Genomic DNA, 13,594 nt, shown 5'->3' on the forward strand with positions numbered 1-13,594 from the left:
TCAGTCAGTGAAGTCATGTGAAAGTATTTCCAAGGAAAAGTTTTTAAAATGAATATGAGGATTTTAATCTTGGTTAAGAGACTCATGTTCCTTCTACTTTCCTTGCAAAATCTCTGTGCCTTCACTTACTAATGTTTTGTCATCTTAAGATTGTTTGGGCTTCCCTGGTATTGGCTCAGCTGCTAAAGAATCTACCTGCAGAGCAGGAGAACTGGGTTGGATCCCTGGGTTGGGAAGATCTCCTGAAGAAGAGAAAGGCTACCCACTCCAGTATTCTGGCCTGGAGAATTCCATGGACTGTATAGTCCATGGGGTCACAAAGAGTTGAACACAACTGAGGGACTTCCACTTTCAAGATTGTTTAGCCAGAAACTGAAGGTAGACAGAAGCATTGGGTTTTTGCTGAGAACTTTTCCGAGTTGTTCAGTATTAGATATCTTCTGCTGTCTTTTCCTCACTTCCTTGTCTAATGTGATCAAGACACCAAATGACTTAAAATGTTTGAATGAAGATGTTTATTAAATGCAAATGTTTATTGAGCATGTAGAATTTGTAATATAGGGGAACATGAATTGTATTTTAAAGTATTTTTTTTCCTTATGAAAAGAAAGAATTCCCCTCTTATGGAAATAATTCCAGAAAAACTTTGGCTTGGCATTTAGGTCACCATACTCTGTAATTTTTGCCTTATATATATTTACACACACACACACACACAGTAAGTATGTGAGTATCTTGGTTTAGCAGTTTCTTTTAATTCAGTACTATATAGTTTATAGCCTGGGTACCAAAGCTACCTAATTCTCCTTTCCCTACAATATTAGAAATGTACAGACATCATTAGCCATTATGGGAATGCATATCAATGAGATACACACTTCACACCCACAAGAGTGACTAAAATGAAAAGACAGATAACAAGTATTGATCATCCGGAAAAAACTGGAATCCTTGCACATTGCTGATGGGAATGTAAAATGATGCAGCCATAGATAGGATAAAACAGCTTGGCAGTTTATTGAAAGACTAAAGGTAGAGTTACAGTATGACCCAACAATTGTGCTACTAAGAAAAATAAAGACATGTCTACATAGAAACTTGTATGTTTATAGCAATATATTTATAGTAGCCATAAAATGGAAAGAACTCAAATGTTCATCATTGAATGACTAAACAAAATGTATTTTCAGTGGAAAATTATTTGGCATCTAAAATAAATGAGGTATTGCTATGTACTACACATGGATGAACCTTGAAAGTATTGGGCCAGGTACAAAAGACCACTCTGTATCATTCCACTTACATAAAATGTCCAAAGCCAGGAAAGTAGATTAGTGGTTGCTTAGGGCTAGAGGAGTTGCAAGGAGATGGGGAGTGTCTGCTAATGGGTGCAGTATTTCGTCTTTGTGTGATGAACATGTTCTAAATTATATAGTGATGACCGTTGCACATCTAAAAACCATTCTATTGTACACTTAAAAGGTTGAATTGAAAAAAAAGGGTGAATTGTGTGTCATGTAAATTATATCTCACCAAAGTTGTTATTTTAATAAGCATATGTTTAAATGCATTTTCTTATATGAGCATAAATTATCTCCAGAATGATATACACTGGTTGCTTATGGGAAGGAGCTGGGTTCCTGTCGGGCCCAAGTTCCTATTGTGCCTTGTAATGACTGTAACTATTTTACAAATAAATGTTGAATAATAAAAGTATTAATAACTCCTTCCTGATTTTATGTGATCAGGTCCTTCAGGGGTTAGATTATCTCCACAGTAAGTGCAAGATCATTCATACTGACATAAAGCCAGAAAACATCTTGATGTGTGTGGACGATGCATATGTGAGAAGAATGGCAGCTGAGGCCACCGAGTGGCAGAAAGCAGGCGCTCCTCCTCCTTCAGGGTCTGCAGGTGAGAGGCTGGGCCAGCTTTGTGTCAGTCTGTGTAGGGGCATTGAGAGCCTGCAAAGTTGTTCATAGGAAGCAGTTGGGTTAAACGTGTACATGTTAGGAACTTGCATAAGAGCCCGATGACTGGTAATAATAAGTAGACCTTTTTCTTGAGAAGGAAGATGCCCCAGTTAAGTCGTACTGTAATATTTGAATTACTTAGCTTTGTCCTCCCTTAAGAGGTCACTGAATTCTTCTTACCTGCTGCTTCATTTTCATTTGAACGCTGTCTGCGTTGGCCACTTCTCTACAAAGGAGTGTATAGTAACAGGTTTCCTGTAGCCAGCCTACAATCGTCAGCATGCTTCCTTGTCTCCATTGAGCATAGTTACATCAGTGTAACTGGTGCACTTAAAATTAGTTACAAGAACTTCAGGGTGAAAGAAGATCAACTGACTTGAGCATTGGTGTATGAAGTTTTATTTCTGGTTTTCACAAGGTGTCAAGGTGGCCGTGAAGTGTGGATGATGCTTTCATCCTGTCTGCACGTGCTTTCTGCCCTAGTGTGTTGTCAGGTAGCACAGGGACTGCAGAGTGAAAGCCCTCAAACTGAGGCTTTTGGCAGATGAACCACTTATGAATCTTGTTTTCTACCATCAGGTTGCTGTTTAGATAATGGGACTGTAGTCTGTTAAGCTTTTGACATTGGCCAAGTCTGTTCATGTCATTTCTAGACTATTTGTAGTAGTATTGGATCTATTTTAGTTGTATGAACTTGTGAAATAGTTTTCAAACAGAGATGTGGAAGTTAATTGTTCATTTCTTTGTCTATAAACAAGTTGGGTTTTGTCACTCTTCTCCATTTTTCTTACCAGTCAGTGTTTTGTGATTGTGTGTTTTTGAAATGAATAAGTGTTTAATTTCAGATTAATAAGAGAAATGACTCCATGTGAACCACTATGGCTTTGCTTTTTAAGAGCCAGTCATTTATTTGAGTTGGATAAACTTTCTTTAGGGCTCTATGATTAACAAGCTTTAATATTTAAAGCTGTTTAAAGTTGTTTAAGTTGCATAGCCATTAAAAGGCAGTAGTTATTTCATTTTACAGTTCAGATTACCTAGAAAAAGATACGTATCTGTTTCACTCTAAATGTTCACTTTATTTTGTTTTGTTTTTAGTGAGTACCGCTCCACAGCAAAAACCTGTAAGTACTTACATATTTACTTCTATTACCTCCTTGTCAAAAGTGACTAGTCATTACTGAACTTTTCTAATTGTAACATTAGTTTTTGTTTCTTTCTGCAACAACTCTTTTTTAAGGGTTGTTTGAGGGAATTAGTTTTACTTTTTTTGTTGTTGTTGTTCCTTTCTCAGTCATAGATGTTGTCATGTATTTTAGTGTAAAAGACAGCCATATTTATAAATGCTGCGTGTACTTGAATATGCAAGACAATGCTTTGAAAAAGTGAAGTGATTTTTAGAGGTGGGGTAATTAGAGCTGTCCCAAATTCTGTATTTTCCTCGTGTACTTTCTGGAGTGCTGTTGGCTGAGTCTGATAAAATGTGAGGTTATAGAGATAGGGTTTTAAGTGTGATTATTCCACAGACACTTTCTATTATTTCTGATTTGCCTCTAAGTTACCTGTTTTTTCTGAAGCTGCTGTTCTAATTTTTTTCCAGCTAGTAGTTAAATGTGAAAGAGCGTTATCTGTGTGGTCCTATCAAAATATCAAGTGTGAACAAATGAAGCAGGCTGTTTGGAATTAAATTCTAGATCTAAACCTGGTTTAGGCTTGGTTCCAGTTAAGCATAGAATATATATATCTCTCTCTAGTTGATGGGTCACCTGGAAGTTTTAAAGGTCTTTATGACCCGAAAGCCCTTGGAAGGAAATGTGCAGAACTCCAGAGTGCAGCCAGCAACCCTCAGCCTGCAGTGGGAGTCCCAGCAGGAGGAGGAGCTGTTAAGAATTCTGCCGCCTGGCCTGCTGAGCTCTGCCGTGGCTTGAGCAGTTTGCTTTGATTATTGGTTCTGTGAAAGACTGGAGGATCCCATTGCCAGTACTTTCCAAGTCAGATGGCCATGACTGGAGGCAGACTGAAACCATGGCTTTCTCTTTTTTTCCCTTTACTTCATATGCTCATTTCTTACAGTTCCTGCTGTCTTGGCTGTTTTTAACAACTTAGTGTGTGAGACCCAAGCACAAACAGCGCTGTTGACCAAACACGAACAAAGTACACCTGTTTTGGCAGACAGTTGAGTAAGACAGTAAAGAGAGGGAACATTGTTAATACTTTGTAGACAGGCAGCAGCAAATGAAACTTGTGAGAGATGCTTCTTGTCTAAAGGCAGAAATGCCTCAGCACATTTAGTTCTTAGAATTTAAAGGGAAAAGGCTTGCTGGGTTTAAGCTGTATCTCTCCATTGGCAGGAGCTGGTAGTAGTCCTTCTACTTGATATCAGCACTGGTTTCTTTTTTTTCTGGCTTTGCTGCAATGTTAACCATATTGTGGATCTCATGTCTGGGCATGTGCTTTTAATTGAATAGACCTGAGAAAACAGACTGTGTTGGTATTTGCCATGTTGCCGGCACTTAGATGCTGCTGCATAGTGCTTTAAAAAGAAGCAAACTAACCTGTGCTATTTTCTTAACATGTTGTAGATAGGAAAAATATCTAAAAACAAAAAGAAAAAAATGAAAAAGAAGCAGAAAAGGCAGGCTGAGTTACTGGAAAAGCGCTTGCAGGAAATAGAAGAATTGGAGCGAGAAGCTGAAAGAAAAATAATAGAGGAAAACGTCACGTCAGTTGTACCTTCCAATGAGCAAGATGATGAATACCACCCAGAGGTGAAGCTAAAAACAGCAGGACTGGAGGAGGTGGCCGAGGGAGAGACTGCGAATAACAACGGTCAGTGAATGCTGGAGAGCCGGCTACACCCCAGGGCCTCACGCAGGGCGACTTGGCGCTGCTGTGTTCCTGAGGGCATTCCAAGTCATCCCTGGAGAATGTGGGAGCTGTCTGATACTTGCTTTGTAAAATATGCACCAGAAATATGTTTCAAAATAGTTTTTGTTTTTTAATGGAAAATGTCTGAGAAGCACCATGTCTTTATCATGTTAATGATTGTCCTTCATTTTGTAATTAAGCTTTGACTCAACAGTAATGTACCCTTAGACAATCTCTGAAGATTATAGAGGAGAGGGTAGAAAATGGAAATACAGCTCTATTTATGCTCATTTTCTCTAAGAGCTAGCTTTTTCTAATAAGAGTAGCCTAGTTATTTAGTAAATGAAAAATAAGATTTAGAGAACCTGGAGATTTACCCTGAGAGCCCAGAGGTGTTTGCTGTGTAGCAAGTGAAATTAGCACGTTCAAACATGTCTCTTGTTGGAGAGGATAAATGCCTTGTGCACTCTGTTAAGGAGAATGACAAGTTCTAATTCTCACCCTTCCACTTCTTAAGGGGAAGCTGAGGACCAGGAGGAGAAAGAAGACACTGAGAAAGAAAACACTGAGAAAGATGAAGACGATGTCGAACAGGAGCTTGCGAACATAGACCCTACCTGGATAGAATCACCGAAAACTAACGGCCATATTGAGAACGGCCCCTTCTTACTGGAGCAACAGCTGGATGATGAAGACGATGATGAGGAAGATTGCCCAAATCCTGAGGAATGTAACCTCGATGAGCCAAATGCAGAAAGCGATTACACATATAGCAGCTCCTATGAACAATTCAATGGTGAATTGCCAAATGGACGACATAAAATTCCCGAGTCACAGTTTCCAGAATTTTCCACATCATTGTTCTCTGGGCCCTTAGAACCTGTGGCTTGTGGCTCTGCACTTTCTGAGGGATCCCCCCTTACTGAGCATGAGGAAGGCAGTCCATCCCATGACAGAAGCAGGACAGTTTCAGCCTCCAGCACTGGGGATTTGCCAAAAAGTAAGTGTTCCTTCCCATGAGCTCTGCTTTCAGTCCCTGAGGGTCATGCCCTTGACATACTGGGAAGGGGATTGCCTGGAGGAGGTATAGCCATGTATGTATGCAGTAAGCACTTTTATTTTATTACTTTTGTAACCGTGAGTAAGTTAGTGTAATTTAAAAAATATCCTGGACCACTAGGATTTCTGTTGCCCTCTGCATATCAGATCCCATTTCTGAATTTTTTTCTTCCCTTCTTCTATCTTAGTGAGTGATGATACCTAGAAGTTTTCCAAGTCCGCGTTTTACCCTGTAGCTTTCTATAGTGTGCTTCCATCTGATAATGCTATGTTTAGTTTTTGGTTTTTTCGTTCTGCTTCATTTCTAGTCAAGGGAAGATGTGCCTGCTCTCTATCTGTACTGATGAAAAAGTATCTTTATTTTGATAGCTGTTCTTGATTACACCACTCTCCTGTTAAAATTTTAAAGGAAGTGACAACGTAGGTTTAAATGTGATGATGATGTATATCAAACTCTGATTTTGAGGGTGGGTGCCACGTGACGTATCTCTGCCTGTAGTGTGCTGGGGGACTTCAGGAGGCAAACACTGTGTCACAGTTGGTTTGCACTCTGGCCCACAGTGGAAAAGCTCAGAAACCTCCTCTGCTCCCTCTGCTGACAAGAATGTTGACACATGGCAAGCCCGTTGATGAGCCAGCCCTGCAAATAGCTCAGGATGCTCTGCAGCCCCAGAGACCTGCAGAGTCCTCTGTTCCTCACTGGCCACAGCTAGTCATCCTAAGGATGTGGGTTTTCTTGTAACTTGGATTGACGTGTTCTCCTCCTGTCTACCTTTACTCTAACCAGAAGGTTTGAAAGTGCTTGAAATGCTTTCACAAGCAATGTGGCTTCATCTAAGGGAAAACTCACCTCTTACTCTCCTTGACTCTCCTTCTATTCCCGTACTACTGCTGACACTTCAGGTACCAAGTGTGTGTGTAGGAGCTTTCCTACACTAAATAGCTCTCCAGCACCAGCTCAGTGTCTCGCAGTTTAAGTAAAGCTTGACACTGCCTGGAGATAGTGTCACATGCCAGGGTCTAGGGCTCAGTTTCATCAGACTGTATCAGTCCCCCACCCCAACCCATCACAAGTCCAAGTCGTCATCTCTACTTCTGATAAGTTCTAAATTGGAGGTTTCCGTGATGCTGTCCTGGAGTTCAGTTAATTTGTTAGAGCAGCTCACAGAACTCAGGAACAGTCAGCTAGCTGCTGGATGGTCTGTTGATGAAGAAAGGATGTAAGTCAGCGACAGCTGGATGGAAGGGATGCATAGGGCATGGTGTCTGGGAAAGGCACGAGGCTTTCCTGAATCACCCCTTCCTGACGTATCTCCCCTATTCCTCTGTGGTACGGACTCACTGATTCTTTTTTCTTTCGATTAACAGATCCAATTGTGTGTTGTTATCATTTACAGCTTTTTTTTTTTTAATGCCAGAATTACCCCGAATTTGGCCTTTGTCAGCCTCTTCAAGTTGGTTCTTAGGTCCTTTGGACACAATCTCATTGTTCTCCAGGTGCCTCCTCACTCTTCTAGAACCACGTGTCCCAGGTTCATACTTAGGACAGGACCCAGGCTGGATTCAGACTTGTTGGCGAGTAGTTTTTGCTATTAAGATCTTGTAAATGTTTTATAATGTACATAATGTACAGGAACAGTAGTATGTGAACTTTATAAACACGCATATATTGAAATGAATGTTCAAACATCTTTTATTGATGGAGCAAACAGTATAAAAAGATTTAGTAATGTAGCATGGTCTCTTCCCCATTTATTTTTAAGACCTAATTTGAGTGTCTTTGTGAACGTGGCATGCTTGCTGATGCTTCTGGGAGAAAGAGCAGGTCTGGTTTTCCCACTGATGCCAGTCTCTTACCAAGCTGACCTTTTCGTTCATCCAGTCATTTGTTTAGAGGCACTCAGTTTGGGTTTTCAAAGCCTGGTCGTTGAAGAACTGTGGACAGCGTCCGCGCAGAGGTGCTTTGTTTCCTGTTGGGAGGATCCTGTCCTGGAGGCTGGCAGTTGGCCACGGGGCACTAAAGAACGGGAAGTGGGAGAAGTAGCCTTCACTCAGTTTGTGTGGATCCTTGTATATCAGGAAATAGTAGAAGAAATGCTGGGGCTGGAATGAGAAGATTGAGGATCACCTTATGTGCCAGGCTAAAGAATGAACTTCTCCCTGGAGTAATTGTGTAGCCACTGAAGGTTGGGAAGAGGAGGCAGGGTTCCTCTTGGATTACTAGCTGCTGGGTATATATATAAATAATATTATGTATATATTTTAATATTTTAATATTGTATTAAAGAGGCCTGGGAGCAGGGTGGCGCCTGCAATGCTCATGTCCTGTCGCCCTCACCTCATCATTTGGTGGCCGTGTCAGCGGCAGTGCTTGGCTGGGCGCTGGAACATAGCTCCACACTCTTCTCTCCCCGACTCTTGCTCCCTAGACTGTTTGCTGCAGAGCAGTTCAGAGAGGACTTTTTAAAGCACGCCCCCCACCTCCCATCTTCAAGATATTTCCATGTAGCACACCCCCGGAGGCATCATTCTCTGAAGCTTGCAGCCCCGCACAGTCCGTGCCTAGCGCCTCTCCTCCTGATGCCGGCCCCACCCACCTCTGTCTCCCCTGCTTGCTCTGCTCCTCCCACGCGATCTTCTTTCTGAAGTTTCTCAAGGGCGCAAGTTTATTTCTGCCTCTCTGCGCTTTGTACTTGCTGTCATGTCTGCCCAGAGCCTCTCTCCTTCGTGCTGCCCTGCATTCAGACCTCTCCTCAAACATCAGCTTCTCAGAAAAAACCCCTTGGGCTGAATGCCCTCATCAGTAATCCATCTCTGTTCTCTGCTTTTTTCTTCTTAGCATATAGAGTTACTTGACATAGTATGTGAATCATTCGTTTATTTACTTTATCATCCATCTTCTCAATGAGCATGTAAGTTTCCTAATTAGGGTGTGGTGGCAGAACCTTGCATGTCTCGTTCATGCTCTTCTGGTGCCCGGACGGCATTGGCCACGTGGAAGGGGCTCGTAAATACTTGGTGAACAGAGAGGTAAGATTTGCCTGTTAAATCTTGTAGTTCTGCTCTTTCCTTGGGCTGGTATTAAATCTCCTGCATATAAAGAGAGTATTCATGCCTTCCTTGTAAGGCTGTTTTAAACTTAAAGTATCAGTGAAGGCCTGCACAGTGCCTTGCAGATAAGTGACGATGGCTGCTCATCATGGCGGCCCCGCTGGGCGGCATCTTGCTGGCACCCAGGCTCACTTGATGGCATGAATACAGTGTCACTCAGAGACTTAATAGCCCCAGCCCTTCCTGAAGCGAAATCTTCCTGCCTTTCTCTTTGCACTTTTCATTCCCTCCTTAGCAGAGAGCAAGGATGAGCCATGATATAGTTGCATAATAGTGACTGAATCAGGAGAGGTGATCTGATTTCTGGGCAAAGCAAAATCTGTATGATTATGTAGTGAGTAGCGAGTGTGTGCGTCTCTGTATTTAAATGGGCCTTTTTGAGTGTTGTGGTCTGATAACCTTTCACAGACACTTAGAGCAGGAAACTGTCACACTGAGAAAAGAGATGCAAACTGATTCTCTTTTACCTCCTGTGTGTTTTGAGTACAGTTAAATTTTTGAGGTACTTTTCCGAGTATCATTTGGAAGGCATTGTGTGCTGGGTAACCATGCACAGACATAAACCAGGAGGCTAACAGCAGGTCACCAAAGAGACTTTGTCTGGTGCTGATAAACCAGGGGTGTTAAATGCAAAGAAACTGTACTGGTGGTCCCTGGATTAACAGTGGTTTGACTTTATGATGGTTGCAAAAGTGGAATGCATTCTGTAGAAGCTGTGCTTCACGTTTGGAGTGGTGGCGCCCACCACGTGGCCTCTCATCCTTGGCTGGTCCCTCTCTGGCCTAAATAGAAGCCTTGGCCTCAGAGGGCAGGTGGGACAGAGCCCCTAGCTCTCCTGTGTTTGGTCTTCTTTTGTTTTGGGGGGTGAGGATGGTCCTTTTCTCTTCCTCCTTTACTGAGAACTGAGCCTCATAGTGTTTAAGTCATTTGTAACTTGTAGATGTTGAAAATTAAACTTGAATCCAGTTCTGCAAAGCTCCAGTTCCACTGTTGTGCCTGCTGACTCTCCTTTATTTAGAGACACGAGGGATTCATCTAGCCATTTCCGGTGCTGGCCATCTGTCTGTTGGGTCAGCGTTTTTGTTTTCTCTGGAACTCAGTTTCTCAGCCCATTCCCTGTTCAGTGTGAACACCTCACATGTCTGTGTGGGTCTCTGCTGCCGCCCTTGTCTTTTCTGATTTCTGTGTTTCTTTTCCTTGGCTCATACCTGGCCTTTGGTGAGACCTCATGGTGTTACAACTTCCTCATAAAGAGGGATGTGTGCCTAGGGCAGATAGAAGGAAACACCAGAGTCTGACTGACCCGGGTTGATCCATCAGTCCAAGGAACAGGTCTTGAGGGCTAAAATGTCACCCAGAGTTCTCTCGCATTTTCTGGCCCCTCCTGGGAAGCTTTGTGGGCACCCCAGGTCCTGGATGCCTCACCCACTCACTGCCCTGCTCATGGCACATGCCGCCTGGCCTTGCTGCCTGCCTGGGGTGCCAAGCTTCATACAAGAGTCTGCCCAGAAATGGTTGTTCAGTCGCTAAGTCATGTCTGACCCTTTGCAATCTCCTGGATTGCCAGGCTTCCCTGTCCTTCACAGTCTCCCAGAGTTTGCTCAAACCCATGTCCCTTGAGTCAGTGATAAAATCCAACCATCTCATCCTCTGTCACCCTCTTCTCCTCCTGCCCTCAGTCTTTCCCAGCATCAGGGTCTTTTCTAATGAGTCAGCTCTTCACATCAGGTGGCCAAAATATTGAAGCTTCTGTATTAGTCCTTCCAGTGAATATTCAGGGTTGATTTCCTTTAGGATGGACTGGTTTGATCTTCTTGGTATCCAAGGGACTCTGAAGAGTCTTCTCCAGCACCACAGTTCAAAAGCATCAATTCTTTGGTGCTCAGCCTTCTTTGTGGTCCAACTCTTAAAGAGAGTCCAACACAAACCCCTCTCCACCCCACACGCACGCACGCACACATACACCTCTCCATCCTGCGGGGGAATATTCTCTCTACCCTCGAGTTTAGTAATATCACATTTCCGAGCTAGACGGAATCCAGTAGGGAACTGACGTGATCTAATGAGGAGCAGTTAAAAGTTACAGGAACTGAGCGGGCTGACTCAGAGGTGAAGGATGGGGAGAAAGGAGAATGGGCAAGTCAGTGTGCATGGGGTCTCTGGGCAGCTTGCCCTCTTGTGAAGTATTTCCCTGAGATGGAGAATTTGAGAACTTAAATTTGTTGAGTTCACCTTACAGGATTCCAGGCCTAAATGATCATCCCACTACTTTTCTAGAAAAGGAGTGTGCCCTGCAATCATTGTGTACACACATGCAAACCACTTAACCCAGGCCCTAACTGTCCTGCTGTTTACTCATGCCAGCGAAAACCCGGGCAGCCGACCTGCTGGTGAATCCCCTGGACCCACGGAATGCCGATAAGATTAGAGTTAAAATTGCAGACCTTGGAAATGCTTGTTGGGTGGTAAGTAAAGTGTTCTTTCTTTCTTTGGTTGTGATCATGTATTAGAAGATGCTTTTTCTCTTTTTTAGTGTCTGTGTTCCTCCACAGTAATGTAGTCTGTTCCCTTCCAGCATAAACACTTCACAGAAGACATCCAGACGCGTCAGTATAGATCCATAGAGGTTTTAATAGGAGCAGGTTACAGTACGCCTGCTGACATTTGGAGTACGGCATGTATGGTAAGAGCGGCCTGTGCCCTTTTCCTCCATGTAAAGGCTCATCCCTTTAGTCCCCACAGTAGGCCAATCTTACGAGTGCCCATGGCCTAAGCCTTCTGACAGGAGGTTGTCCATGGAGGGGTGGGTGGGCAAGGTTTAGAGTTGGCAGGATCCTTCTCAGGCGTGTCCTGGTGTATGTTTTGGTTTGGGCTTGTGAGAGACAACCTAGCAAGGCCTTCTGTAGCCTCCAGCTGCAGACCTTCGCCGTGGTAATGGACTTCTCGTAGTTCCTATTGGCTCTTGAAGTCTTGTGGGCTGTGCACAGCCTGTGTTTCCCTCACTCAGGCTGGAGAGGAAGATGAAATAGCTGTGATTTAGGGGAAGGTTTGAGGCGGTCTGACAGACCTGTTACTGGAGAGGAGAGGCTCTCCCCACATACCACTGTTTACGCTCTCTCCTGTTAAGCACAGTCTAGAAACTGTTCTGGCTCACGGCTCTAGGCCATCTAGCCTCGTCGGAGGCACCAGCAGCTGCGTATGCTGTTTGAGTGAGTCTGGTCCCACAGGCAGCTTGGCGATGGTTTTCCTCAGGGCCTCGGGCTGCCTCTTGTTTCTCTAATATACCAGAGCCTTTTTGCTGCCACTTGTGTGCGTCAAAAGTCTGGTTGTGTCTAACTCTTCCAAGTTCCACCAGTGTCTGTTCTCACTCTCTCCTTACCTGTGACCCGATGAGCATGAATAGTCCTTGTCTGTGAGCCAGTTTCAGTTTCTTTCTTGGTCCTGTTTCCTGGCCAGTTTGTCGCTTTTCTTTTAGTGAGCTGAATTGGGTGGTCTTTTGTTGGAAACACGGGTGTATCTGTTGCTTCAGGTGGTGCTTCATGCTTTTCTTGTATCATCCCCCGCCTCCCCCAGATTCTTCTCTTCTGTTTCAAGTGAGAGAGCATGTGTGTAAAGCTTGACACTTGTCTTCTCACTGAAAAACAAAGAGTGCTGAATAAATACAACTGTCTGTGATTTAAAGGTTACTGCAGCACTCCTTGTGTGTGTGTCCTCTGATGCTAAAACAATATGAAAAAAGAAACTCTTGTCTTTCAAGTTTGCAACCAGTATGGCCAAATAGGTCTAGAACAGAAAGTATGCCTTTCTGTCCTCTGATGGGTAATGCCAGAGAATAATTTTAAAATTACATTTCTCAATAAGTATAAAAAACTGAGTCCTTGCTGTGCTGGGTATGGAGACAAATGGTTAGCAGAGCTGATGTGTGTGTCATGGTTCCTTTGAATGTAGGGAAGAAATCAGGCGTGCTCTGCAGGAGTCCAGGGGCGGGATGGGGTGGAAGGGCTGGGAGGCAGTGGGAGGCAGAGGCCAGGTCAGGAGAGGGAGGGCACTTCCGCCAGCTGGAGCTGCGGGGGAGCAGTGTTCTGTTTCCAGACGTGTGAGGTCAGGCCTTACTTGTCTTCAGCTATATAGAAGGGGCTATATGTGGGTTGTCCTGAATTACACTCTGAAAACTCTTTCAACTCTGAAATCTTGTACTTCTAATTTTGGGTGTTAAATTTTGGTGATATAACCAGAAAAAATAGGACAAGATCACAGATGTGGTAGCATAGTGTTGGAGCCGTCAGTACAGTTTTTACCAGATTATCTGTCTTGCCCTCGTGAGATACGAGTGTGCACCTCCACACCGCCCCCAGCCCTGCCAGCCCCTGTAATCACTGGGAACCGCGGCATCAGCGTTAGCACTCTCTCCATCTCCTTCTGCCTCCTCTCTTCCCAAGAAGTGAAGTCCCTCAGTGCTTCTAGAGCTGCTTATAAAGTTCTTTGTAATTAGTTCAGGGGTGATTTTCTGGGAGTAGGGCCAGCCTCCTTGGAAGTCATGACTGAGAGGTCCCATCTTGCTCTCTGTAGAGAAACAGGTGCAG

At 43.7% G+C, this 13,594-nt stretch overlaps 1 protein-coding gene across 9 annotated transcripts in view; it reads left to right on the forward strand.

Moving 5' to 3' along the window:
• The window catches only part of SRPK2 (SRSF protein kinase 2), a 243,859-nt gene that overhangs the window by 212,149 nt on the left and 18,116 nt on the right, over positions 1 to 13,594 (forward strand). For all 9 annotated transcript variants that reach the window (XM_018047250.1, XM_018047252.1, XM_018047253.1 and 6 more), the window contains 6 exons: positions 1,749 to 1,914; positions 3,072 to 3,097; positions 4,556 to 4,802; positions 5,359 to 5,841; positions 11,376 to 11,476; positions 11,587 to 11,694. In XM_018047250.1, the coding sequence (XP_017902739.1) occupies positions 1,749 to 1,914; positions 3,072 to 3,097; positions 4,556 to 4,802; positions 5,359 to 5,841; positions 11,376 to 11,476; positions 11,587 to 11,694 (1,131 nt within the window). The remainder of the gene's footprint in view (positions 1 to 1,748; positions 1,915 to 3,071; positions 3,098 to 4,555; positions 4,803 to 5,358; positions 5,842 to 11,375; positions 11,477 to 11,586; positions 11,695 to 13,594) is intronic.

Source organism: Capra hircus, chromosome 4 (genome assembly GCF_001704415.2).
Source record: "Capra hircus breed San Clemente chromosome 4, ASM170441v1, whole genome shotgun sequence".
Classification (NCBI taxonomy): domain Eukaryota; kingdom Metazoa; phylum Chordata; class Mammalia; order Artiodactyla; family Bovidae; genus Capra; species Capra hircus.